The sequence below is a fragment of the Musca vetustissima genome, unplaced genomic scaffold, assembly GCF_032173495.1.
Source record: "Musca vetustissima isolate MV318-11 ecotype Yass unplaced genomic scaffold, APGP_CSIRO_Mvet_v1 utg12896, whole genome shotgun sequence".
Taxonomy (NCBI): domain Eukaryota; kingdom Metazoa; phylum Arthropoda; class Insecta; order Diptera; family Muscidae; genus Musca; species Musca vetustissima.
The window spans coordinates 60,962-87,803 of NW_026881031.1; the positions used below are offsets into that span (position 1 = coordinate 60,962).

Genomic DNA, 26,842 nt, shown 5'->3' on the forward strand with positions numbered 1-26,842 from the left:
GTATGTGTGTGTGTGTGTGTGAGAATATATTTAATGCAGGTTATGTCGTAAGGACATACATATTCTGTTAATATTTATTATATTCAAAGACAATAGTATACACAGACTGCTGTTATGTTGTAGAGACCTTATACTTGAATTATTTGCAAATAATTTAAGTCACAACATTATTTTAATTAATTCTACTAGAATAAAAAGGATCATGGAGGGAACAAACAGCAGGCAAACAACTACATACATCAGGTGAACATTTTGTTTCTGAAGAAAATAACAAAATAATAATTTAAGGAATTAATATTATGGATATCAGAATGTTACAGAAACAACTAAAACGGCTTAAAGTTCTTCCCATCAACGGCTTAAAGTTCCCATCACTAGGTGTTGATGCGAACACAGGGTCTACCCCGAAACTTGATCCAATGTTGATAATTTTTGGTAGGTAGATTTTATACCCAATTTTAATTCAAAATATATAGGTAGAAAGATTTTTTATTCAATAAGATTCCAATATATTAAATACCAGCCTATTTGGTTGACTAAATATCGAAATTTAGGAGGTTTCATGTTTTAAGTTGGTTATCCTAACATATGGTCTGATTTGGATACTTATTGGAATTTTTATGGCGAGAAAATCGAAGGATAACGACAAACTCACAGTCTAAAAAACTAATTTTTTATACGACTATAGCAAAAATTCGGAAGCTTACAGCACAGGTTTTGTTGTCATAGAAAAATTTTAGATATGTGTTTGTTTCTACAAAAAAAAAAAAAAAAAAAACATTAACATTCCCATAGTATCTAAGTACCACACCAAAAAAATAATATTTAAAGCACCTAAGCTTAATGTTTAGGCTCTGATAAATAATCGCATTAAAAATATTAAAAAAATGCACGCCTTTCTAGAGAAATAAATAAATTCGCTTTCTATAAATCCACACATTATAGTAAAACTTGAAAAATATTCTTTATAACATCCACACTTTATAGTAGGGGTTGAAAAATATTCTTTACAAAATTCACGCCTTTAGGTGGACAAAAATATACTTAAACCAGTAAGGAAAGTAGTAAAGTCGGACGGGGCCGACTATATGATACTCTTCACCACTTTGGGTATATTCAACAGATGAATCCTAACAGACGTCACATTTTTGAAGCACCAGTAAAATGAAATTGGATCCATAAGCATGTGATTCTGAACCGATGATTGAAACATTTAGTTCAATTGGTCAGATATAGAAGGTATATCTAAATCTTAACGAATTTCAGGAAACTTACCGCACATCATTCTAGACCTAATTCATTACGCTGTGCTAAATTTCGTGCAAACCGAAGGATATCAAGGGACTTTGGTACACAATTTACCTTAAATCGGACGAAAATATATATGGAAGCTATATCTAAATCGAAACCGATTTTCAGGAAACTTACCACACATCATTCTAGACCTAATTCATTACGCTGTGCCAAATTTCGTGCAAATCGAAAGATATTAAGGGACTTTGGTACACAATTTACCTTAAATCGGACGAAAATATATATGGGAGCTATATCTAAATCGAAACCGATTTTCAGGAAACTTAACATACATCATTCTTGACCGAATTCATTACGCTGTGCGAAATTTCGTGCAAATCGAGAGATATAGAGGGACTTTGGTTCACCATTTACCTTAAATCGGACGAAAATGTATATGGGAACTATATCTAAATTTGAACCGATTGTTCCCAATTCAATAGGGTTCGTCCTTGAGCCAAATAAGTGACCTATGCTAAATTTCATCTAAATTGGATCAAAAATTCGACCTGTACTTTGTTCAGAAAAGTACATAGACGGCCAGACGGACGGACATGCGTAAATTTACTTAGAATGTGATTCTATGCATATTCCCAAAAGGAACCATGTGCCTATCTCCTTTCCTTTTCCCTGTTACAAACATATGCACAAAGACATAATACCCTGTAATACAGTGTGGTGAAGGGTATAAAAATGCAGATTTAATAATAGGCCTTTAAAAATATTCTCTAATAATAGACCTTGTAAAATAATCTTTAAATAAAAATCCACACCTAAAATCAGGCCTCGAAAAGAATCCGCATGTACAATTAGGTCTTAAATAATAATCTTTAACAAATCCCGGCCTAAAATTAGGTTTTGAAAATTAATCTTTAAAAAATCCACGCCTAAAGTCAGGCCTTGAAAATAATCTTTAAAAAATTCGCACATACAATTAGGTCTTGAATAATAATCTTTAACAAATCCAGGCCTAAAATTAGGTCTTGAAAAATAATCTTTAACAAATAATCTTTTAAAAAATCCACGCCTTATACTAGGCCTTTGAAAATATTCTTTGAAAATCCACGTCATAAAAACAGTTTTTCATTTATAATATGCCTTAGAAAATAGTATTTAAAAAATCCACGCCCTGTAAGAGGCCTTAGAAAATATTCTTTAAAAAATTCACGCCCTGTAGCAGGCCTTATAAAATATTCTTCAAAAATTCTAGGCCTTATTGAAGGTCTAAGAAAATATTCCTTAAAAAATATAGGCCTTATTGAAGGCCACAGCAAATATTCTTTAATAAAATCTATTCTTAGAAAATATTCCTTAAAAAATATAGGCCTTAGAAAATATTCTTTAAAAATTCCACGCCTTATAGTACGTCTTAGAAAATATTCTTTAAAAAATCCACACCCTGCAACAGATTTTGAAAGACTGCTTTCTGTCTTTCCGAGCATTTTTATACCCTACACAACTATGCTTTGTGCAGCCCCAAATGTTTGTAACGCCGCGAAATATTGGTCCTCTCGACTAGCTGAGTCGAGCCTATCTCGACTAGCTGAGTCGATCTAGACATGTGTGTCCGTCCGTCCGTCCGTCCGTCCGTCTGTCCATTATAATTTGTAAACACGATACAGGCCACAGTTATGGACCAATCTTCACGAAATTTTGCATGTAGGATGGGTTCTGGCCAATGAAGACCCCTATTGTTTTTGGAAAAGATCGGTTAATATTTAGGGGATGAAATGGACCAAATACTAAATTTTTGTCGGATTTTCTGGTCGCTCCAGAGGCCGCAATTATGGCCCAAACACCGCGAATTTTTGCATGGAGAAAGGGATCGGGCCAGAGAATAAGCATGCATGTTTTGATAAAGATCGGTCAATATTTAGCGGGTCAAATGGACCCTGACTTTTGTGTGAAAAATTACAAAATTTGTATTCTATGGCATATATATTTACTCCTGGAGGATGTAGACCCCAGGAGTTGATAGCATATCCAAGAGGAGTGGTTGGCCTTTAAATTGATACCAAATATAGTGATGTATCTACTCAGATGTGGGAGTTACAGTCAAATATTTACAGGTGCTTACGTATTCAGATATTATTCAGTAACCCATTACCACATTAGAGGGAGAAATATCGCGCTGATGGCTTTGAAATTTTTCATGAAGTTCCAGTTATGGTCAAGAACAACGCCTATAATTTTCGGTGATGATCAGATTAAAATTTTGGGATGAAATTTTGAAATGTCTACAACGAAAAATAAAATGTTTTACTCGTAATTAACCTTAGTATACGAATAAACCTCCTGATGACAGTAAATTTAATCGAAACCTAAACTGGCCTTTATAATTGAACAATTTTCTTTAGAATGGTCTAAAAAGAGAAAACCCTTCAATGGAATGAATGAAATGAAATCCGCAGAAATTAGATTTCCGTGATAGTTGTGTAGGGTATCGTATGGTCGGCCCCGTCCGACTATACTGCTCCGCTCACTGGTTTTATTTTAAATTTTTGTTGTTCATTTTTATGTTTTATTTAACATGTCTACAAAATGTTTATTTGTATCATAAAACGTAAAGTGTTTCCAAATACAAAATAAAAATAATTTGAATTTTATGTAAAAAAATTGCGGACCAATTGTTTATTTCTTAATGAACTACTTTTATTTGTTGTTGTTATTTTTCTTCTTTTTTGCAGATGGTCAACAGCTACAACCGCCACGTTTTACCACACAGCCATCATCGTCTGGGTCCATAGTCAGTGAAGGACGAACGAAAATTCTACAGTGTCATGCCTTAGGTAAGTCTGAGTGTGTTCTTTTATTTATTTCATTTTTTGTTTGTTTTTTTTTTCTGGAGATTTTTTTCCGAAAGGTTTGTTGGGCATACATTTCCATAGTCCGCAACAAAGGTATTGATTTGATATTATTTTGGCATTTTTTGGTTTTATGACTCTTGGGAGGCATAGAAAGCCAAGGAAAAAAGGCACCGGCCCAAATATTCATTGATTTGAAAAGTGATACTGAGAATGTGCCTGCATTCAGTACACCAGTAAATCCTCAAATTCCATTGCTTGATAATGAACTGGAAAAAATAATACGACCTTTTTGATGTCGCCTATGTTTTTTCCTACTTCTTTGGAAATTTCATGTTTTTTTCATGGGTATTTTTTGTAGAAAATAACTACCTTATTTCCCTTGTGTAGATGCCTTTTTTCGTTGTTGTTTGTTTGTTATTCTGTTTTTTGTTATTATTGGAGGTTTGATTTTCATACCTTTGGAGAGTTCGGGTGGATGATTTTTCCCATTTGAGGTTTTTATAAGGATCACAATTTGTGATATATGGGCTATAAGATTTCATACAGTCTTAGCCCTCTTTATTATACCGATAGATGGCGCCCATTCCTTTTAATATTGATTTTTTTTTCATATTCCACCCAGTAAAATCTTACTTTAATTAAAACCGAAGAAAGAAATCAACCAAAGAGGTAAACAACAGCAAAAGTCATCATCGACGTTAAAAAAGGCCAGTCAGCCGTAGTATTTTTATTTACAACTTCTCGATGCATTGCCTTAAGGTCCTTTCATTACTCTGCCATATATATCCACATTTCTCATAGAAGTCCTGTTTCATTCCCTTAATGAAATTTTCTTTCATTCATGTTTTCATTTCTTCTTCGTTGCACTTCTTTATTTACTTTTTCATCAATTTGTCCCCTTTGCCTCGTCGCCATTCCAAAAGAAGCCAAACATCGAACAGAAAAAATATTTCAATCATAAACTTTGTATTGGAAATTTCCTTTTAATTAGAAATGTCTTAGAAATGTTGAAACCTAAAGGACATTAGTCGTATTTTCATTTTGTAAGGCGACAAAATCTCTTATTAAATGACATAGACGAACTCTATGCCAATGGAACTTCTACTTGATGAAGGTCGTTGTAGTCGTGTGGGTGCAAAGGAGAAAGCTAAATGCAATGCTGATGACCCTTGGGCAGTGCTAATTCAATTAAATGTAATTTTATATGCCAGCTTTTTGGAATGACTTTTAATGTAATTAAATTTCGTTAGAGATTATTTATGGTTGTTGCAAATTTGGTTCTTTTTATGAGGCCTTAGAAAATATTCTTTTAAAAATCCACGCCTTGTTATGAGGCCTTAGAAAATATTCTTTTAAAAATCCACGCCTTGTTAAGAGGCCCTGAAAAAATATTCTTTTAAAAAATCCATGCCTTGTTAAGAGGCCTTAAAAATATTCTTTTAAACCAGTGAGCGGAGCAGAATAGTCGGACGGAGCCGACCATACGATACCCTACACAACTTCCATGAAAATCTAACTTTCGGTGGTTCTATATTCTGAGATTGGGCAATATTTCGCGATATTTGCACACTTTTGACTGACTAGAGGTCAGCAAATGTTACTAATAACACTGTGCAGCACTAAAATCTTGAACCAATCGAGACCCCCAAAATCTTGAAGCTTGTGATGGTGAAAGAAAATCCCTAGCTGGGTTTTGCATTATTAGCTAAGGTTTTCTTTTAAATTAATTTTTAAAATATTCGACTGGAGGTGGATTTTAACACAATTTTCGAATAATACGTACTTATTATTGAGTCTATATCTCGTGAACTATTCGAAATATTGCTTTTCTCTCTTAAGCAATATTCATCCTCTTAATTAGAACTGAAAATTTGTTCTTGAGATAAAATCAATAAAACATCACCATCATACTGAAAATAGCACAACTGCAAAAAAAAAATTAAAATTTCGACATACTTTTTCCATGTTTTTTCACACTTATTTCAGAAACTGCTACTGACTCGACCAAACAATATATGACAAACTTTGTTTACAATTTAACATGGACAGACAGACGGACGGACATGCATAAATCGACTTAGAAAGTGATTCTATGCATATTCTAAAAAGGACCCATGTGTCTATCTCGTTCCCTTTTGCCTGCTACAAACATATGCACAAAGACATAATACCCTGTACCACAGTGTGGTGAAGGGTATAAATATAAGTGACATATTGTTGCCACCGCTGCATATTACCCTGTGCATATATGGCAGCGACATGTCTTCGAAAAAAACCAAAGGCCCAAACATTTTAATTTTTACTTTAATTTTGTACCTATTTATTGAAAAAGCATAGCAATTTTTATTTCTATAAACATACAATTGGGAGTGAATTTCTTTGGTTCATTTTGATGAATTTGTGAGGCTATAACTATGTGAAGGAGTCAACCAATGAAATCGGGGTTTTAAGAAGAGTTGTTTGATTTGCTATTGGCTATCTTCTTGTCATGTATTGTTTGATCGAGTCAGTAGCAGTTTCTGAAATAAGTGTGAAAAAAACATGGAAAAAGTATGTAATTAATTTTAATTTTTTTTTATTGATTTTATCTCAAGAAAAAAAATTTAGATCTAATTAAGAGGAAGAATATTGCTTATGAGAGAAAAGCAATATTTCGAATAGTTCACGAGATATAGACTCAATAATAAGTACGTATTATTCGAAAATTGTGTTAAAATCCACCTCCAGTCGAATATTTTAAAAATTAATTTAAAAGAAAACCTTAGCTAATAATGCAAAACCCAGCTAGGGATTTTCTTCCACCATCACAAGCTTCAAGATTTTGGGGGTCTCGATTGGTTCAAGATTTTAAAGTTGAAAAATGTGTCACTGTGTAATAATCAGTACAGCCCCTCTAATTATATGTCCAGATTTCCTTCACCGTGGGTTGTGTTGTGATGTTCGGCTTTCGATACGAAAAGTACAAATAATTAAGTCCACTTCATCCGAAAAATTATTATCTGATCATCCCCTAAAATTTTAGGCGTTGTCCTTGACCATGACTGGAACCTCATGGAACATTTCAAAGCGATCCGAGCTATATTTCCGCCCTCCAGTGTGGTAATAGCTTACTAAATAATATATGAATACGTAAGTACCTGTAAATATGTAAGTGTAACTCCCGCATCCGAGTACCTACGACTATATAATTGGTATCAATTTAAAGGTCAACCACTCCTCTTGGATATACTATCAACTTCTCGGGTCTATGTCCTTCAGTGGTAAATATATACGCTATAGAATACAAATTTTGTCATTTTTCACACAAAAGTTAGGGTCCATTTGACCCGCTAAATATTGACCGATCTTCATCAAAACAGGCATGCTTATTCTTTGGCCCGATCCCCTTCCCCATGCAAAAATACGCGGTGATTGGGCCATAACTGAGGCCTCTGGAGCGACCAGAAAAACCGACAAAAATAAAGTTTTTGGTCCATTTCATTCCTTAAATATTAACCGATCTTTTCCAAAAACAATAGGGGTCTTCATTGGCCAGATCCTATCCTACATGCAAAATTTCGTGAAGATTGGTCCATAACTGTGGCCTGTTTTGTGTTTACAAATTATAATGGACAGACGGACGGACACACATGTTTAGATCGACTCAGCTAGTCGAGATACGACGATCGGTATACTTAAAGGTGGGTCCAGGATCAATATTTCGAGGCGTTACAAACTTTTGGGGCTGCACAAAGCTATAATACCCTGACAACATAGTTGTGTAGGGTATAAAAATCCATGCCTTGTTAAGAGGCCTTGAAAAAATATTCTTTTAAAAAATCCACGCCTTGTTAGGAGGCCTTGAAAAAATATTCTTATAAAAAATCCACGCCTTGTTAAGAGGCCTTAGAAAATATTCTTTTAAAAATCCACGCCTTGTTAAGAGGCCTAAAAGATATTTTAAAATCCACGCCTTGTTAAGAGGTCTTGAAAAAATATTCTTTTAGAAAATTCACGTCTTGTTAAGAGGCCTTGAAAAAATATTCTTTTAAGAATCCACGCCTTGTTAAGAGGCCTTAGAAAACATTATTTAAAAAATATCACACCTTATATTTTTTAATCCGCGCTTGTAGCTCTTGATTCAGACAATTAGTTTTGTTGATGTTTTTTTTTTTAATCCTAGCTTGTAAATTATTTTCTCAATTTACGAATAAAATACCAATCATAATGGAAATTCCATTTAATACCTAACCTAAGCAACAACTTCATTACACATATTACAAATACCAATTTCAATTACCGTAATTTGTGGCATATCACAAACATACACCGCCACACACACACATATGTACATATTTGCCATGATAAATAAATATTTTTAATTGCAGGATGTAAAATATAACAAATATTCGAATTTAATTGTAGCAACTAGTTTTAGAGATAGAGCAAAAAAAAATGGAAATGCAATTTTTTTAATCCGACAATTATCACACGTTAAACACATGTTTGTCCACAATATGGACACCTGGTTTGAGCGATTTTTTTATAGTGCAAAAGGATGTTGTGTATTCAATGACAGGAAGTTATTTGAAAAATTACTTTAAAAAATATATAAAAAGTGAAATGTACCGGATTTAACATATTTAGGCCTACAGTATCAGAAAATTGAGATTTGGTTAATGTTTATTTATATTATTTAATTTTATATTATATTATATTTATTTATTATTTTGAAAAAAATTTTAAATATTTTGACATAGAACATTTCAGCCCATATGTTACACACACATATACAAAATAGCTCTGGCTTTCCATTATAAACTCAATTTATAAATTGTTTCCAGTTAAATAAATAAATGTTGTTTCTGATTTTCTCCAATGGCCGATAAATCCACATTGAAGCCACAAATGAGGTTTAAATGAAATACCTCCGACTCTCCTCTCTCTCTCTCTCTCTCTCTCTCTCTCTTCGCATCAGTGTAATTGTGTTATAACAAATTTCTATAATTAAGTCAACATTAAATCAATGTACAATTGTAAACTGTATTTATCATCTCGACACTATTATTTGTGGAATTTTTCACATAAAAACACATACACATGTGTGGTTGGAGCATTCGCTCTGCCGGAAAACTTAACAGGTGGTAGCGCAACAAATTCGATGTGTGTCTGTGAAATATACAATTTTTCAAAAATAATAGGTCTGATGTGGACAAAAAATGGGAACTCAATTATTATGATGAAAATGTGTCAATGGAATAAACCAGCATTCTACTGCTTTGTTGCTTCGGTCCGCTTTTACTTTAATATCGGGATTTTATTGTTTTGGAATTCAGGCGCTTCGGATGATAGCATAAATGACAGAAGTTGTCGACAATATTTTCTTCACAATTATTGTCAACATAATACAAGAATAGAAAACAGTAAAACACTTTTTGTTGGTGTTATCATTGTAAACAGAAAATATTTTCTTTGCAACAGAAATGACAGGAGGTGGATGGAATAATATAGAATTCGTTAAAAATAATTTTTAAGACCCATTCTAAGGCATTAATGTTTATATCATATAAAGCGTAGAATTTTTTAAAAATATTTTTTTAATTTCACTCCTTATAATAGGCACTGAAAACATTCTTTAAAAAATCTACGCCTTATAGTAGGCCATAAATAAAACTATTCTTTAAAAAATCCACGCGTTGTAATAAGCCTGGAAAAAAATTATAAAAATATGACCTTAAAAATATTCTTTAGAAAATGCAAGCCTTGTGGTAGGCCTTGAAATAATACCCTTTAAAAATCTAAGCCTTGTAACGGCCATTAGTAATTTTTTAAAAGACCTGATTTAAGGGGACCTTCCCCATTCTCGGGGTCAAAATTTTTGTTGAAATAATTCGAATCTACACTGATTAAAGAATGTCTCTACAAAATTTCAAGTGAAAATCTCAAGAACTCTTGAAGATATAGCCGATTTATTGTGTCAGCATCAAGTGACGGCTGAAGGGCTTCTCAAACTTTAAACGTGTTTTTCTCTAAACATTTTTTTGCGAATGGCGGGCACGATAACTCAAAAACTAATAATCCAATCGGCTCCAAATTTTGCAACGTTTCTCTGGGAGTATATAGCTCTCGTATGAACTAGGATAAAGCCAATCGGTGAAGATCTTCCTTATTTTTTAACTTGGCTTTTGGTAAAAAATCGGCGATTTTCCAAAAATATTTTTTCAAAGGTCCACCATTTTGTTAATTTTAGAGCGAAGTCAATAATCCTAGTTCATACGAGAGCCAGACATGTACTCTTTCTAACACCGTTGGAATTTTCGGATTCCGATGTTCAGTGAGGAGTTATCATGCCCGCCATCAAAAATAAGGACTTTTTTTTAATTACAAAAAACAACAACAAAACAAAAAATAACAAAATTGTTTGTAAATTATTTTTTTTCTCTTTTAAGTCTTCAATTATATATGTGCAAAGTTACAAACCTTAACAAGCATTTGTATTCATTTACCAGCCCTTTGAAAATCTTGAAAAATTAAAATCGAGAATGGGTGGGGTTCCCTTAAGGCCTGGATTTTTAAAGAATATTTTTCAAGGCCTATTATAAGTCGTAGATTTTTTAAAAAAAATATTTTTCAAGGCCTAGATTTTTTGAAGAAAAATTTTCATAGCCTTTTATAAGGCGTAGATTTTTTAAAGAATATTTTTCAAGGGCTATTATAAGGCGTAGATTTTTTAATGAATATTTTCCAAGGTCTATCACAAGGCGTAGATTTTTTAATGAATATTTTCCAAGGTCTATCACAAGGCGTAGATTTTTTAATGAATATTTTCCAAGGTCTATCACAAAGCGTAGATTTTTTGTAGAATATTTTTCAAGGGCTATTATAAGGCGCAGATTTTTTAAAGAATATTTTTCAAGGGCTATTATAAGGCGCAGATTTTTTAATGAATATGTACAAGTTCCGATACAGGCGTATACACAAAGACGAACAACAATAAATATGAATATTAGACAACACAACAAGTATACAGGCGATACTTACGTGTTGCTAATTAGGAACTGGTGGTGGTTTGTAAAAATAAAACACTTATTTAAATATTTAGACGCTGGCGGTCTGAATTATGTTTTCTTTATTTAAACAACAATTCTTTATTGTGTTTGCGGCAAAGTATTTTATTTTCTGCTTCTTCTTTCTTAGCTATTGGTATTCTCTGATGACTTGAATTGATAGTTGAGGTATCGATTATTGGTTTACCGCTGGCATTATCGATGGAACCTCAACAGAATATTTTCCAAGGTCTATCACAAAGCGTAGATTTTTTAAAGAATATTTTTCAAGGGCTATTATAAGGCGTAGATTTTTTAATGAATATTTTCCAAGGTCTATCACAAGGCGTAGATTTTTAATGTATATTTTCCAAGGTCTATCACAAGGCGTAGATTTTTTAAAGAATATTTTTCAAGGGCTATTATAAGACGTAGATTTTTTAATGAATATTTTCCAAGGTCTAGCACAAGGCGTAGATTTTTTAATGAATATTTTCCAAGGTCTATTTTCCAAGGTAGATTTTTTAATGAATATTTTCCAAGGCCTATTACAATGCGTAGAATGAATACTTTTAAAGCCAATTATAAATCATAGATTTTTTAATGAATATTTTCAAAGCCTATTTATAAGGCGCGGATTTTTAAAAGTTTTAAATAGTTTTCAATGCCTATATTAAGACGAACATTTTTAAAAGAATACTTTTCAATGCCTATATTTAGGCGTGTATTTTTAAAAGAATACTTTTCAATGCCTATGTTTAGGCGTGCATTTTTAAAAGAATATTTTTCAGTGCCTATGTTTAGGCGTGTATTTTTAAAATAATACTTTTCAATGCCTATGTTTAGGCATGTATTTTTAAGAGAAAAATTTTCAATGTCTATTTTTAACAATATTTTGTAGGGCTATTTTTAGACTGTATTTTTAAAAGAATATTTCTTCAATTCCTTGATGTTTTTAAGATTTTTCTTTTTGTTTTTTGTTTGCAATTCCTACCGCAATGCATTAATTTTTTAAATGCCTAATTAATGTCAATTATTAGGCATTGTTGTTTTAAAGAATACTTTTTTGAAGTAATAGTTTTCATGCTATAAGCCATATAATTTTTAAGTAACATTTTTCAAGACCTTCTTTTTAGTATTATAACCAGGGCGTTTTATTTTTATTAACTATCCTTTACACCCTAATGTTTATGTTTTTTATATACAAATTTAATTTTTCAATAAAATATTTATTTTAAAATAGTTTAAATATCAACACAGTTTTAAATCCATAGATTATAGTTTTACAACATTACAAAACTTTACAAACGAAGGACACACACAAAATCTTATTATTATTTTTTTTTAAGAAATAAATGAATAAATTCTCAATAAACATTCTTAAATTCCAACAGATATCCTTTGTGAATAAAATTTAAATGTATATGTGTATGTCTGTGTTGCAATAATTGTTTATAAACTTATTTCTTTGTGTAAGAATTGTGTGTCCCTCCCTTTCCTTGGGATACAAATATAGACACATAGTGTCAACATTTGTAGCTTAGAACACCAACTGGAAAATACGATATGCAAAGCCATTGCCTTGGATGAGTCTTCAAGGAATTGTGCAATCTTGTATTTAATATGCTTACATCAAAACTTTTTGCTTCTACTCAGCATGAAAATGATTTGAGATAGTAGTTACCTCTGGGGAGGGAGAAGGATAACTGCCACTTCCTCTTCCGTTTTTTCGATTTTTTTCAATTTTTTTCAATTTTGTTTTCTACCCTTTGAAAATGATCAAATAGTGAATGTCAAATAACAAATCCAATAGCTTCTCGGGCACATTAAATTTAAAATAATTTTCCTCTCTTCTCTTCATCCTTTTTTAACCTTCAACACATTTTCTCGATTTCAATTGATTTAAGGATCTCGTTTTAAGTTACCAACACATTTCAATATCTTGGGAACTATTCTGATGCAATATAAACTTTTACTTTGAGGACATTTGATACACACATTCACATCTAGTATTTCGGCTAGTGTGTCCCTATGTGTGTTGCAGTTGAAGCACTCGGTTCAGCACACATGATGCTTGCATCATCAAATTCATAAAGTTATTTTCTTCTTAAGTTTAGTTTGGCAACATTTGTCATGGGAATAACTTAAAAATAAGTTAATACTCTTGCATAGATAATTCGAATTTATTTACTACTTTATATGCAGAAGAAATTCTTTGGGGAAGAATGTACGTTAAGTAGGTCGATTTGGAAAAAAATTAGGAAAACAAAAACACGGATGTTTTCCAATGATTTTTAAAAAAAATATATATCTTAAAGCGTATACGCAAGGCGCGGAAGTGGATTTGTTAAAGAATATTTTTTTTTCAAAGCCTACTATAAGGCATGATTTTTTTTTTTCAAAATATTTTTTCAAGTCCTATCATAAGGCGTCGTTTTTTAGGAATAGTTTTTCAAGGCCTAATTTACGACGTGGATTTTTAGGGAATATTTTCATGTCTATTACAAAGCGCTGATTTCTTAGCGAATATTTTTCAAGGCATACCCTAAGGCGTGTATGTTTTTTTTAAATATTTTTTCAGGGACTACCGTAACACGAGCATTTTTTAAGAATATTTTTATGGCCTATACTAGGACGTGGATTTTTTAAAGAATATTTTATTGTCAATCCTACGGCGTGGATTTTTAAAGAATATTTGTATTGCCAATCTTAAGGCGTGGATTTTAAAAACAATATTTGTATTGCCTATCCTTAGGCGTGAATTTTTTAAAGAATACTTTTTAAGGCCTACCCTATGACGTGGATTTTAAAAGAATATTTTTCAAGTCCTACCCTAAGGCTTGGATTTTAAAAGAATATTGTTCAAGGCCTACACTAAGGCGTGGATTTTAAAAGAATATTTTCAAGGCCTACCCTAAGGCTTGGATTAAAAAAAATATTTCAAGGCCTACCCTAAGGCGTCGATTTTAAAATAGTATTTTTCAAGGCCTACCCTAGGGCTTAGATTTTAAAAGAATATTTTTCAAGGCCTACACTAAGGCGTGGATTTTACAAAAAATATTTTTCAAGGCCTACCCTAAGGTTTAGATTTTAAAGAAATATTTTTCAAGGCCCACACTAAGTCGTGGATTTTAAAAAAATATTTTCCAAGGCCTACCCTAAGGCGTGGATTTTAAAATAGCATTTTTCAAGGCCTACCCTAAGGCATGGATTTTAAAAGAATGTTTTTCAAGACCTACCCTAAGGCGTGACTTTAAAAAAATGTTTTTCAAAGTCTACCCTAAGGCAAAATCCACGTCTTAGGGTAGACTCTGAAAAGAATGTTTTTAATTTCTACTTTAAGAAGTGGATTTTAAAAGAATATTTTTCAATGCATACTATAAGCTGTAGATTTTGAAAATTTTTAGGGCCTTCTATATGACACGAATTTTTTAAAGCTTACCAGAAGACTCGGATTTTAATAAAATATTTTTTAGTTCAGTATGGCGAAATTTTTTTTACAAATATTTCTTTAAAAAATATTTTTGCCTCTTTCCTTATTGCATTAATAGTTTTCTTTTGACACATCAATAATTCAATTTCCAAAAATTATTTTTTAACTTACACTTGAATGAGTTATACACAAATTCTCGTAGCTGTCATCATTTCAAACATTTTGTTTTTATGTTACCTACCTCAAATATTTTCGCCTTGCGAAAAAATGGAGGTTTGTTTTTTCACGAGCAATGTTGATAAACAACTTTAGATTGCCAACAAATTTCAAAGAATGACAGTTTTTATGTTATTCAAATTTTCGAGATTTTCATTTTGTTGTTCACAATCAAGCCAAAAAAAAAATAAATTCCTCCTGTATTTCCATGAAAAATGCAAGTGTTAAAATCCAACAAAGTCATACCACGAATGGTGTTGATTTGACAGACACCTGTCTATGTGCATGTTATTTAAAAAAATAAAAATTGCACAGATTTTTCTATGCAATTCTAATAAATCACCAACACCAAAAAACTAAAAGAAATTCTATTCACATTTTATTAAGTTTTTGTCGGGTTTAACATGCATGCATTTTTTTCGCTTTCAATTTCCTCTTTTTCCTTTCGATTTGGATTTTTTCCAATCACTGCACTACACAAAGTAACCTGTCTGTAGATCACAAAAAATGAAAATCAACAACAAATATTCAATCCTAACACCTTTCAACATGGCATCGAAATCGAATCGAACCGATTGTTGAGAAAAAATCGTTGTCGTACCAAGCCAGCGGCAAATTTTATAAAGAATACCAGCAGCAGCAATGGCAAAGGATTTAGTGAAAATGTGTCACTACTTTGTTATTGTTATCCTTTTAACAATTTATTTTCCTCTTTTTTCTCCCGGTGTGAAAGTGTTGTACTAGACAAAAAAATCCAGCTTGTTTTCATGGAGACAATTCGTGATTTCATTTTCTATTCCAACAGATATTGGATACATTACTAAATGCATGACAAATATTGATTTAATACTCGATACCTTTTTCTCACAGGGTTCATAGTCTGGCAAAAAGTAAGACAAAATACTTCACAATTTTTTAGAGAAAATTAAAAAAAATCCACACCTTATAAGAGGCCTAAGAAGATATTCTTTTTAAAATCCACACCTTATAAGAGGCCTAAGAAGATATTCTTTTAAAAATTCACACCTTATAAGAGGCCTAAGAAGATATTCTTTTAAAAATCGATGCCTTATAAGAGGCCTAAGAAGATATTCTTTTAAAAATCGATGCCTTATAAGAGGCCTAAGAAGATATTCTTTTAAAAATCGATGCCTTATAAGAGGCCTAAGAAGATATTCTTTTAAAAATCGATGCCTTATAAGAGGCCTAAGAAAATATTCTTTAAAAAATCCACGTCTTATGGTAGGCCTTAGAAAACATTCTTTAAAAAATCCACGCCTTATCGTAGGCCTTAGAAAATATTCTTTAAAAAATCCACGCCTTATGGTAGGCCTTAGAAAATATTCTTTAAAAAATCCACGCCTTATGGTAGGCCTTAGAAAATATTCTTTAAAAAATCCACGCCTTATGGTAGGCCTTAGAAAATATTCTTTAAAAAATCCACGCCTTATGGTAGGCCTTAGAAAATATTCTTTAAAAAATCCACGCCTTATGGTAGGCCTTAGAAAATATTCTTTAAAAAATCCACGCCTTATGGTAGGCCTTAGAAAATATTCTTTAACAAATCCACGCCTTATGGTAGGCCTTAGAAAATATTCTTTAAAAAATCCATGCCTTATAAGAGGCCTAAGAAAATATTCTTTAAAAAATCCAAGCCTTATGGTAGGCTTTAGAAAATATTCTTTAAAAAATCCACGCCTTATGGTAGGCTTTAGAAAATATTCTTTAAAAAATCCATGCCTTAAAAGAGGCCTAAGAAAATATTCTTTAAAAAATCCACGCCTTATGGTAGGCCTTAGAAAATATTCTTTAAAAAATCCACGCCTTAATGTAGGCCTTAGAAAATATTCTTTAAAAATCCACGCCTTAGAAAATATTTTTTAAAAATCAACGCCGTATTTAAAAAAATGTCAGTCTTGTCCAGCAGTGCATTTTTATTCTCAGACTCCTCCAGGACTTTAGGATTTCCTTACGACATTTTCTTGCATAGGATTTAAATTGTCTGTTATCTTGACATTTTTTCTTAGTTTCTTTATTACAAAAGCAATAAAAATGGGAACAAAATCTAATATGCCAGTAATAACTCTCATCTAAAAGTTCAACTTTAACATTTTGTTTCCGGTCCTGAACTCGGCATATGTGAATGCATGCATGTGTGGGTGAGTATTAAAATAAAAAGCATACCGCTTCCAGTTTTAAAATGAAAATGTTAAAATAAGAAAGTTTTATTGCAAACTTTCATACAGTATTACCAGGGCGCATCATATTATGCAAACGAATGGTAAAAATGTGGAAGCTGCTGGCTTTGGTGAATAGTGCATCCTGAGCCAACATCCTATCCCAAAAAAATAGGTAGAAAAAAAATCAACTGCATGAAGAAAAGTAAAATTGTGCCACTGAAACACATTTTAGTAATTCCAGGCAAAGATGTAGGAGATGAGCAGCAGAGATCTACCTTCCAGCATAGATTCTTGTCTCCCGACCATATCACTTGTAGTTTTGTTGTTGCAAAGCGACACTCAGTTAGTTATTCATTCCTTCGACTTAGGCAAGTCTCATTTTTTATTCATACCTTCATTAGGCGACTACAATAATATATTCCCACAAGTGCGGGCACTCCACCTCCCCTCCCCCGCGAACAAACAAAAAAGGATAACGTTTTCTTTAAAAAGGAAATCCCCATGGTTTATTATTCGTGTAAATGAATAGAAACAACCGCACACATAGACACATATGTTGATACGAATGCAACCCAAGATTGAATTTTTTGCTTGCACGGTATGCCGATGCTTCTGTGTGTGTGTGTGTGTGTGTGTGTGTGTGTGTGTGTGAGTTGAGTTTGTGCAAGGATAAAGAGGAAGTTATCGTGTGAAAAACTTCACTTCAGGTTTGTGTGTCTAACTAAATGCGTGAAAACTATTTATTTTCTTTTTCCACACGTTACATAGGAACTAACATGCAAGCAGATAGAGCTGGGTAGGTAGGGGTAACGATGACGTGGCTTTCATGCATTGCCTGCTCCTATTCCGCCCTCTCACCATTTCTTGTCGTGTGCGGTATGCTTATCTTTCTCTTATACATTTGCCCTAGAGTTTGGCAGCATACCCTTCCTTTTATGCATTGATGCTCTGGCACAGTGAGAGCGAGAGGAGGAATCCCTACCATTCATTGAATAAAAAATGAACACCCAACCAAGCCAAATGGGTAGTTGAACTCTTGATGGAGTGGAACGAAATTATTTCGTGTAAAGAAAAAGAAAAAATGTGCAAGGAGGATTTGAGGGGCCAGTCAGTGGGTTAGCACAATAGCTTCCAGCTTCATATAAAAAGCGAGAGTTCAGAGCACTCAAAACGTGTTAAATAGATGAAATGAAAATAAGCAGCAACAAAAACAACAAAAAATGAAATTGAATGCACTGCTGGGTGCAACATTTCAATGGTTGTTATCAGAGATTTATGTTTGCGTATTTCGCACTCACAAGCATACCCATAGGCTTCTTGGGGAATTAACTAATGGCAAAATGAAGTAACCATTTTTTGGCAGAGTGTAAAGAAAATTTCCAATTAAGTGATTTTAAATCAAAACCTTGTTAATATTAATGACTACATGACACTTTTCAAATGAGGTCTTAATTAAAGTCGTGTGCGTGGAGAAAAAAATTACTGAGGAACACATTTATACCAAAACGAGGCTTTATATAACGCATGGATTTGTTAAAAGGCGTGGATTTTTAACAAATATTTTCTAAGGCCTACCATAAAACGCGGATTTATTAACAAGTATTTCTAAGGCCTACTATAAGGCGTGGATTTAAAAAAATCCAAAGGGTACTATAAGTCGTGGATCTAAAAAAATAATTTCTAAAACTTACTATAAGGAGTGGATTTTTTTTAAAAATAATTTTCTAAGGCCTACCACAAGGCATGGATTTTTTAGATAATATTTTCTAAGGCCTACCACAAGGCATGGATTTTTTAGATAATATTTTCTAAGGCCTACCATGGCCTACTATTAGGCCTGAATTTTTTAAAGAATATTCTTCTTTTTCCTCCTTTCAACTTTAAACATTTTAAGTAATTCCTTCACATGCCATTATATTTATAGAATATTTTCTAAGGCCTACCATAAGGCGTGGATTGTTTAAAGAATATTTTCTTAGGCCTACCATGAGGCGTGGATTTTTTAGAGAATTTTTTCTATGGCCTACTATAAGGCCTGAATTTTTTAAATAATATTCTTCTTTTTCCTCCTTTCAACTTTAAGCATTTTAAGTAATTCCTTCACATGCCATTATTGAATCTGCCACAATGTTGTTGTTGATCTTCCACCAAGATTTCTTGTTTTACTGCATTTAACCTGTCATTGGAATAAAAACAGACTAAAGTGCATTCGACACTCAAGTCGTAGATGAAAACACACGCACGCACACTGAGACACTCACACACCATCCAATAAAACTGTAATTCTTATAGCTTCTGTTTCTTGTGGCTTCTATGGATTTTTATCTTCACATTCATGATGGGATATTCTTTGAACCCGCTTAATAGAATTGACATAGACACTCTGTATGGCTGGCTGTGTGTTTGTTTTTCGCTTAGTTGTTTTTTTGTATAGCAAAGCAAAGTTGATTACCACAAAGCGATAAACGGTTAAAACTGCAACATAACATCCTCTTAAATGAAAATCGTCTTAGATGGTGATTGTTGCATCTTCTCCTCCGCCGAAGACAAGCGGCATTTCTAAGATAGTTGGCATCCTTCATAACAATTATTGTTTATATTTTTTTTAACATTATTTAAATGATAATAATAGACATTAATAATAGAAGATAGGGATATACAATTTCCTACGAATTTTCTGAATTTCTATGCATTCATTCTTCATATGAATATTAACCCTTTAGCCACTATAGGTCATAACATCCAAGGAGATCCTTGCAACTATTAATTTTTGCTATTTTCTAACAGTTCAATATTTCACCTAATTTTCAAAAGCAATTTCGATTTCAAATCCCCATATATAAATTTCCATTTCATTTACGAAATCCTTCAATATTAATTTTCAACTGAAATGGGTTTCCCCAAATATTGTTATTAAAATTGAAAATACATTTTCCTGATCATTGGACCAAAAATATTCACATGAAGCTAATCAACCTTTCTCGTAAGTTTTCTCATTTGCCCTTTTTTCATGAAGTTTCATTTCCTTATGTCAAACAACAACTAAACAGGACAACTTACATTTATCAAATAAACTCATTTGAACTTTATGACCGGAATTAAAATGAAGTTTATAACAGACATATCCTTAAAGGGTTTGTTGGTGACTAGGGGAGGGAGATCCTGATTGTTAGTTTAACGATATAACTAACTGACCATCATAGCCTACTCCAATCCAGTCCCCTGCCTATTTGATGTTTTTCTCATTTTTTCTTCTTCCTTTGCATGCCTTTTAATACAAAAAGGATATTTTTTTTTTTTTTGTCACATCTGTCTTCTTTCGTTGTGCCGGCTGAATATCCATTTTACATAAATACGGGTAGTTATTTTCCAATAGTACTTTATGTCAGTCCTTGTTGTAGTTTTTTCCAGTATGGAGGGTAATACTGATTTTGTGTGGTACAGATGAAAAGATACTGATACTCTGAAATAATATCCGCATTGCATGAATGAATGAATTAGATTGTGGATATATGAATGTAGCTCTGTATATATGGGAAACAACCCAGTGAAGCATTTTAGAGCAATTACGTCTCCGCTTTCAGAGAATTTGTTGCTATTGGAAAAATAGTCCTGTGAAGGACTGTGCATCTATTTTATAGGAAACTGTTTTCCTATAGGGACTATACTAAATAAAAAAAATCACAGGCCACTAGGACTGTCTTTTTTCCTATAGACAAAAACAGTCCTATGGGACTTTGATTTTTTTTTTATAGAAAAAATACGGTCCTGTAGGATTTGAATTTTTCTATAGGAAAAATATATTCCTGAGATGGACTGTGATTTTTTTCCTATAAAAACGTCCTTTGATGGACTGTGATTTTTTTCTATAGAGAAAAAACAGTCCAGTGGGGGACTATAGAAACAAAGACAGCCCTTGGGGATCTGTGAATGTTTTTCTATGAATATAAAACATTCCTGTGGGGGATTGTGTAAATTTTTGTGCAGAATACAACAACAGCCATATAGCGGACTGTGATTTTTTTCTATTGGAAAAAGACAGTCTTAGGCGAATATGTGTGAATTTTGTTTTTCTATAGAAAAAAAAAGAAAGTCCTGGGGTCTGTTAATTCTGTTAATTAAACCTGTGGGGTTATGTGATTTTTTCTATAGTCCCACAAAAAGACCGTCTTGGGGTCTGTAATTTTTTTTGTCTGTGAATTTTTTTTTTCTATAGAAAAAGTACTATCCTGGAATCTGTGAAAAGAGTCCTGTAGGTCTGTGAATTTTTACTATAGAAAAAAACATAGTACTGGGTCTTTAAATTATTTCTATATAAGACATTCCGGAGGGTGTGGGATTTTTTTTCTATAGAAAAAAAATACTCAGTCCCGAGGGTCTGCGAATTTTTTTTCTATAGGAAAAAAAACAGTCCTGAGGGTTTGGGATTTTTTTCTCTATAGAAAAAAACACAGTCCTGGAGATCTGTACATTTTCTAGAAAAAGAAAAACAGTCCAGGAATGAGAATTTTCTCTATAAAAAGGCACGAGGCCTGTATTTTTTTCTATAAAAAAATACTTGGGTTCAGTCAATTCTTCTATAGAAAAAAAGAGTCCTGGTGGTCTGTGAGGGGGACAGTGAGTTTTTTCTTCAGAAAAAATAGTGTATCAATTTTCTTTAGAATAAGGCTGTTACTGTGGGTTTGTTAATTTTTGTTTTATAGCAAAAATACATTTTTTAGGAGATTGTGATTTTTATGATTTAAGACAATCCTCCTGTGGGATTGTGATTTTTTTCTATTTTTTCATAGAAAATGTTTGTTGTACTTCTAAACTCTCTCCCTTCTTTGTATTTTATCATATGAAAACATCGAAGGAGAAAAAAAACTATTCTGCATACGCTGTCAGTTTTTTTTTCGTCTCCCTTTTCTATTTCTTCTATTTTCTAATAGTGTTTAACTTTACAGGAAACATACTCCAATTGAGTATGTGTGTGTGTGTGTGAAGAGGGAAAGAAAGGACAGCTACAGGAAAGGACTTTTCATATCGGGTACGCCTGTTTTGAATGGTTTTGTTGTTCGAAACGATACATGGTTTCAAGAAGGAGACATCCTCATTGTATGCGCAGCAACAAGGTTCTTCCTGCCTGACTGCCGGCCTGCATTACTGCCGATTTGATGACTTGGCACACAATTTGCAAAAGTGTTGGTCACACTTACATACATATGAGAGTGTCTGATTCAAATGTCCTTAACTGTGGCTCCTCGTTCTTTTAGTTTTTGTTTTGTACTCTGTCTAATGGGACATTGCTTTTGTGGTTATTGTATGCATGTTGTTGTTGATGTCCTTTTGAATTAGAATAACATAAACTTACATGAGTATGTATAGGTGTTCGTATTTTTCTTCTGTTTTGAAAACAAAAGGACAACAAGTTGGAATAGGGCTGTTGCTGTTTTTTTTTACTTCGTATAGTATTCTAGGATTCATTTAATTGATACTATCGATTTGTTGGCAGGAGAAAGTATCCTTATCCTTGTGTGAATATTAATGGCCAGTAATGATTGCCTGCAGTAATTCCGATACAATTGTAAATCGAAACAATATCAGTTAATAAATATGCATATGCAGCATTCAATATGTTCAATACTTTTTTCATTCCTGAAGAAACACTTGAATTTCGGAATTAATGAAATTTAATTTGTTTTATTTTTGTTTCCAATATCCTTTCACATCCTTTTATCGCATAATTCTCAATTTGCTATTTTTTAATATATTTTTTTAATATATATTTTTTTTCATTCTGTCTTTCTCTTCCCCAGGTTATCCCCAGCCCACATATCGTTGGATAAAAAATGGTATACCAGTTGGTGATTTTTCACCCAGTCAGTATATGCGTATCCTGAATACTCAGCGCGATGATGCTGGCAGTTATAAATGTATTGCAAAAAACGAAGCTGGCTCAATATTTAGTGAAACGATTGACGTTGTCGTTGCCTGTGAGTATAAAATCCCAAACGAATTAAATCATTTTTCAAAAAACTGTCGAATTTTTCCTTTTTTTTTTTTTATTTGAAATTGAACAAAAATATTCATAACCAAAAATTCGCATGGACACACACACATTCATACATAAATATGAAAACGACAATGATGATGATGACGACAACGACAGTATTTAAATGTGAATGGGTCCAGTATTTTTTTCATTTTTTTATCTGCAACTGCAGAGTGAGTCCGTTTATAAAGTTTCACATTCTGTGCACTATCTGTAAATGTGAAATACTTCAGATATATATTTTTTGGAATTGTGGAGAAGTATTTTTTTTTTTTTTTTGAATAATTTACATATTAAAATATTTGTGAGAAATTTTTTATTGTTTTTGGTTGCTGGTGGAATCCTAACAGATGGTTACCATGGACTTTTTTTTACAAAATAGGATTAATACTTTTTTTGATATTCACGAAATATGGCAATTGTAGTGAAAGTGACAGAAGGAGGGAGTCTCGAGGGGGGACGAAAATTTGGGTCAATAGCAGACAAGGCTACTGTGGTAGTTATTTAATGGAGAGGAAATTATTTACTGAATTCAAGTGAGTTCGACTTACATTTCCTACAGAAAAAATCTACAGACCCACAGGACTGTGTTTTTTCTATAGAGAATATTACAAACCCACAAGAATGTCAATTTTCTGTAGAAACAAATCACAGACCCACAGTACTGTGTTTTTTCTATAAAAAAAATCACAGCTCCCCAGGACTGTGTTTTACTATGGAAACAAATTCACTGATCCACAGGACTCCATTTGTCCCATAAACAATTCACAATCCCCGCAGGACTGTCTTTAAACCCTTTACCACACTATGGTACAGGGTATTATGCTTTTGTGCATATGTTTGTAACAGGCAAAAGGAAACGAGATAGGCACATGGTTCCTTTTGAGAATATGCATAGAATCATTTTCTAAGTCGATTTATGCATGTCCGTCCGTCCGTAGATGTTAAGTTGTAAACAAAGTACAGATCGCACTTATGATCCAATTTGGATGAACTTTGGCACAGCTCATTTGTTTGGCCCAACGACGTACTCTATTGAAATTGGAAAAAATCGGGTTAGATTTAGATATAGCTCCCATATATATTTTCGTCCGATTTTAGGTAAAAAGTGCACCAAAGTCCCTACATATTCTTCGGTTTTCACGAAATTTGGCATAGCGCAAAGTAAGTTCCGAGAAAATCGGTTCAGATTTCGATGTAGCTCCCATATATATTTTCGTCCGATTTAATGTAAATAGTGGACCAAAGTCCCTATATATATTTCGATTTGCACGAAATTTGGCATAGTGTTCTAAATTGAGCCTGGAATGGTGTGTGCAAAGTTCCGTGAAAATTGGTTCAGATTTAGATATAGCTCTCATACATATTTTCGTCCGATTTAATGTAAAAGACGCACCAAAGTCCCTATATATCTTCCGATTGATACGAAATTTGGCATAGCGTACTGAATTGCACCTGAAATGATGTGTAAAAATTTCGTGAAAATCGGTTCAGATTTAGATAAAGCTCCCCATATATATTTTCGTCCGATGTAATGTAAATGGTGCACTAAAGTCCCTATGTATCTTTCGATTTGCCGAAATTTGAAACGGCGTACTGAAGTGAGTTTGGAATGATGTGTGCTGAGTGAAAATCGGTTCAGAACTATATATATATATATTCTTATTGTGCATAGCATACAGAATTTAGTCTAGAATGATGTAGTTGATGTTTCTTAGTTCGACAGGACTCATTTTTGTACCCTTTACCACACTGTGGTACAGGGAATTATTTTCTATAGGATGATTTGTTTTTTTTTTTTTTTTTTTTTTGCCGAATAATTTTAAAACATCCCCCAATATTCCCATAGGATATGGATCAATATCTTTAGTTACAATCCCATTTAATTAGGCAGACTTAAGTTCTGTTGAATTTCGGATGTTTCAGAATTATGGGAATTAGTTACATGCCACCATCGAACTCTCTCACTCACTTCCACTTGCCTCCCAGCATCCATCATCGTTTCATCGTATTTATTTGTTCTGTTTGACCAGATCTTGAATTTATTAATCAATTTGATGCAGTCGTTAAATGACACTTAATTAAAGCATTTAAACATTTCTTAGCTCTTGCTTATGACCAAGACATAACACACTAAGACGAAAACCCTCTGCTCCACTTTGATTAGCCACCCACCCATTCTGTTTTTAAAAAGCTTAACGCAGTTACTTTTTCTGCGTCAAGCCATAAAACACCAACAAAAACAACACAATGACTGACTGACTTTATTAAGTATTACGATGGAGATGCGGAATTTAATACCCACACTAATTAAACGGAATTAACAGGGAATGGGCCATGGTGAATTTTAGTACACCCTGCGTAACTAATTGTAAATTAGTAAAGAATTGGAATATATATATATATATATAAACCCCAACTATTCTCTAATATTTTCCATATTGTTACATGAAGGCTTCCATTTTATGTTCCAATAAAAATTACAAACTAAATTATCTCTCATTGTGTCACATATCCTCCTTTGAATAAATAACTCTTTTAAATACCCCTTTGAGATTTCCTTTTTCTTCTTATCGCTATTATTTTTTCTCTTTTGTGTGTCATAAGGAATAATTAAATGTCATATGTCCCCAACCAGAAAAAAAAGAAATAAGGTCGCTCTAGGTCTTGTACGAATGTAAGAAAGACATTTTTTGTTCTACTTCAACGTCTTCGAATCGAGCGCGATGGCGATGAAGATAACAGTGACTCATTGACTTCAACGAGTAACAATTAAGTGGCAGTTAGTTAAATTAATTGGCTACTCTTTGGCTTCGTATTCTGCTATTCTTCTTCACTATATTACTTTGTGCGTATCAACTTGAACAAAAGTGGGCAGATATACTGAGAAAAATTAAAACAGGTTTTAAGAACAAATTATTCTGTGAAAAAAACACGCCTGAAAGTAGGCCTTGAAAAATTATTCTGTAAGCAAATCCATGCCTGAAAGTATGTCTTGAAAAATTATTCTGTAAAAAATCCACACCTAAAAGTAGGCATTGAAAAATGATTCTGTAAAAAATCCACACCTAAAAGTAGGCCTTGAAAAAATATTCCGTAAAAAAATCACACAAATATCCACGCTTAAAAGTAGGCATTGAAAAATGATTCTGTAAAAAATCAACGTCTAAAAGTTGTCCTTAAAAAATTATTCAGTAAAAAATTCACGCCTAAAAGTAGGCCTGGAAAAAAATCCACGCCTAAAAGTAGGCATTGAAAAATGATTCTGTAAAAATCAACGCTTAAAAGTAGCCCTTGAAAAGTTATTCTTTAAAAAAAATCCACGTCTAATAGTTGTCCTTGAAAAATTATTCTTTAAAAAATCCGCACCTAAAAGTTGGCTTTGAAAAATTATTCTTTAAAAAATCTACGCCTAAAAGTAGGCCTTGGAGTATTATTCTATAAAAAATCCAACGCTAAAAGTAGGGCTTGAAAAAGTAGTCTTTAAAAAATTCAGGCCCAAAATCATTGCTTAATATTTTGTTTAATTATACACGCCTAAAAGTAGACCTAAAATGTGTTCTTGATATTTTAAGAAGGTCTTGACGTGTTTTCTTTTGTTTAAAAAAACACGCCTAAAAGTTGGCCTTGAAAGAAGTAGTAGGCCTTGACATTTCTACTTAAAAAAATCACGCCTAAAAGTAGGCCTTGATTTTTTCTTTACAAAATCCACTCCTAAAAGTAGGACTTCATTTTTTAAAAATCCACGCCTAAAAGTATGCCTTGAAAAATATTCTCTAAACGTTTACCACAAGACTGATTTTTCAGTAGAAAAAATAAATTACTTCAGGACGGATTTCTAAATAGAAAAAATT

At 32.7% G+C, this 26,842-nt stretch overlaps 1 protein-coding gene across 1 annotated transcript in view; it reads left to right on the forward strand.

Moving 5' to 3' along the window:
• The first annotated feature begins 3,934 nt into the window (after window positions 1-3,934).
• The window catches only part of LOC133327100 (protein sidekick), an 87,342-nt gene continuing 64,434 nt past the window's right edge, over window positions 3,935-26,842 (forward strand). The window contains exons 1-2 of the mRNA XM_061535675.1: window positions 3,935-4,082; window positions 22,753-22,929. Coding sequence (XP_061391659.1) covers window positions 3,935-4,082; window positions 22,753-22,929 — 325 coding nt within the window. The remainder of the gene's footprint in view (window positions 4,083-22,752; window positions 22,930-26,842) is intronic.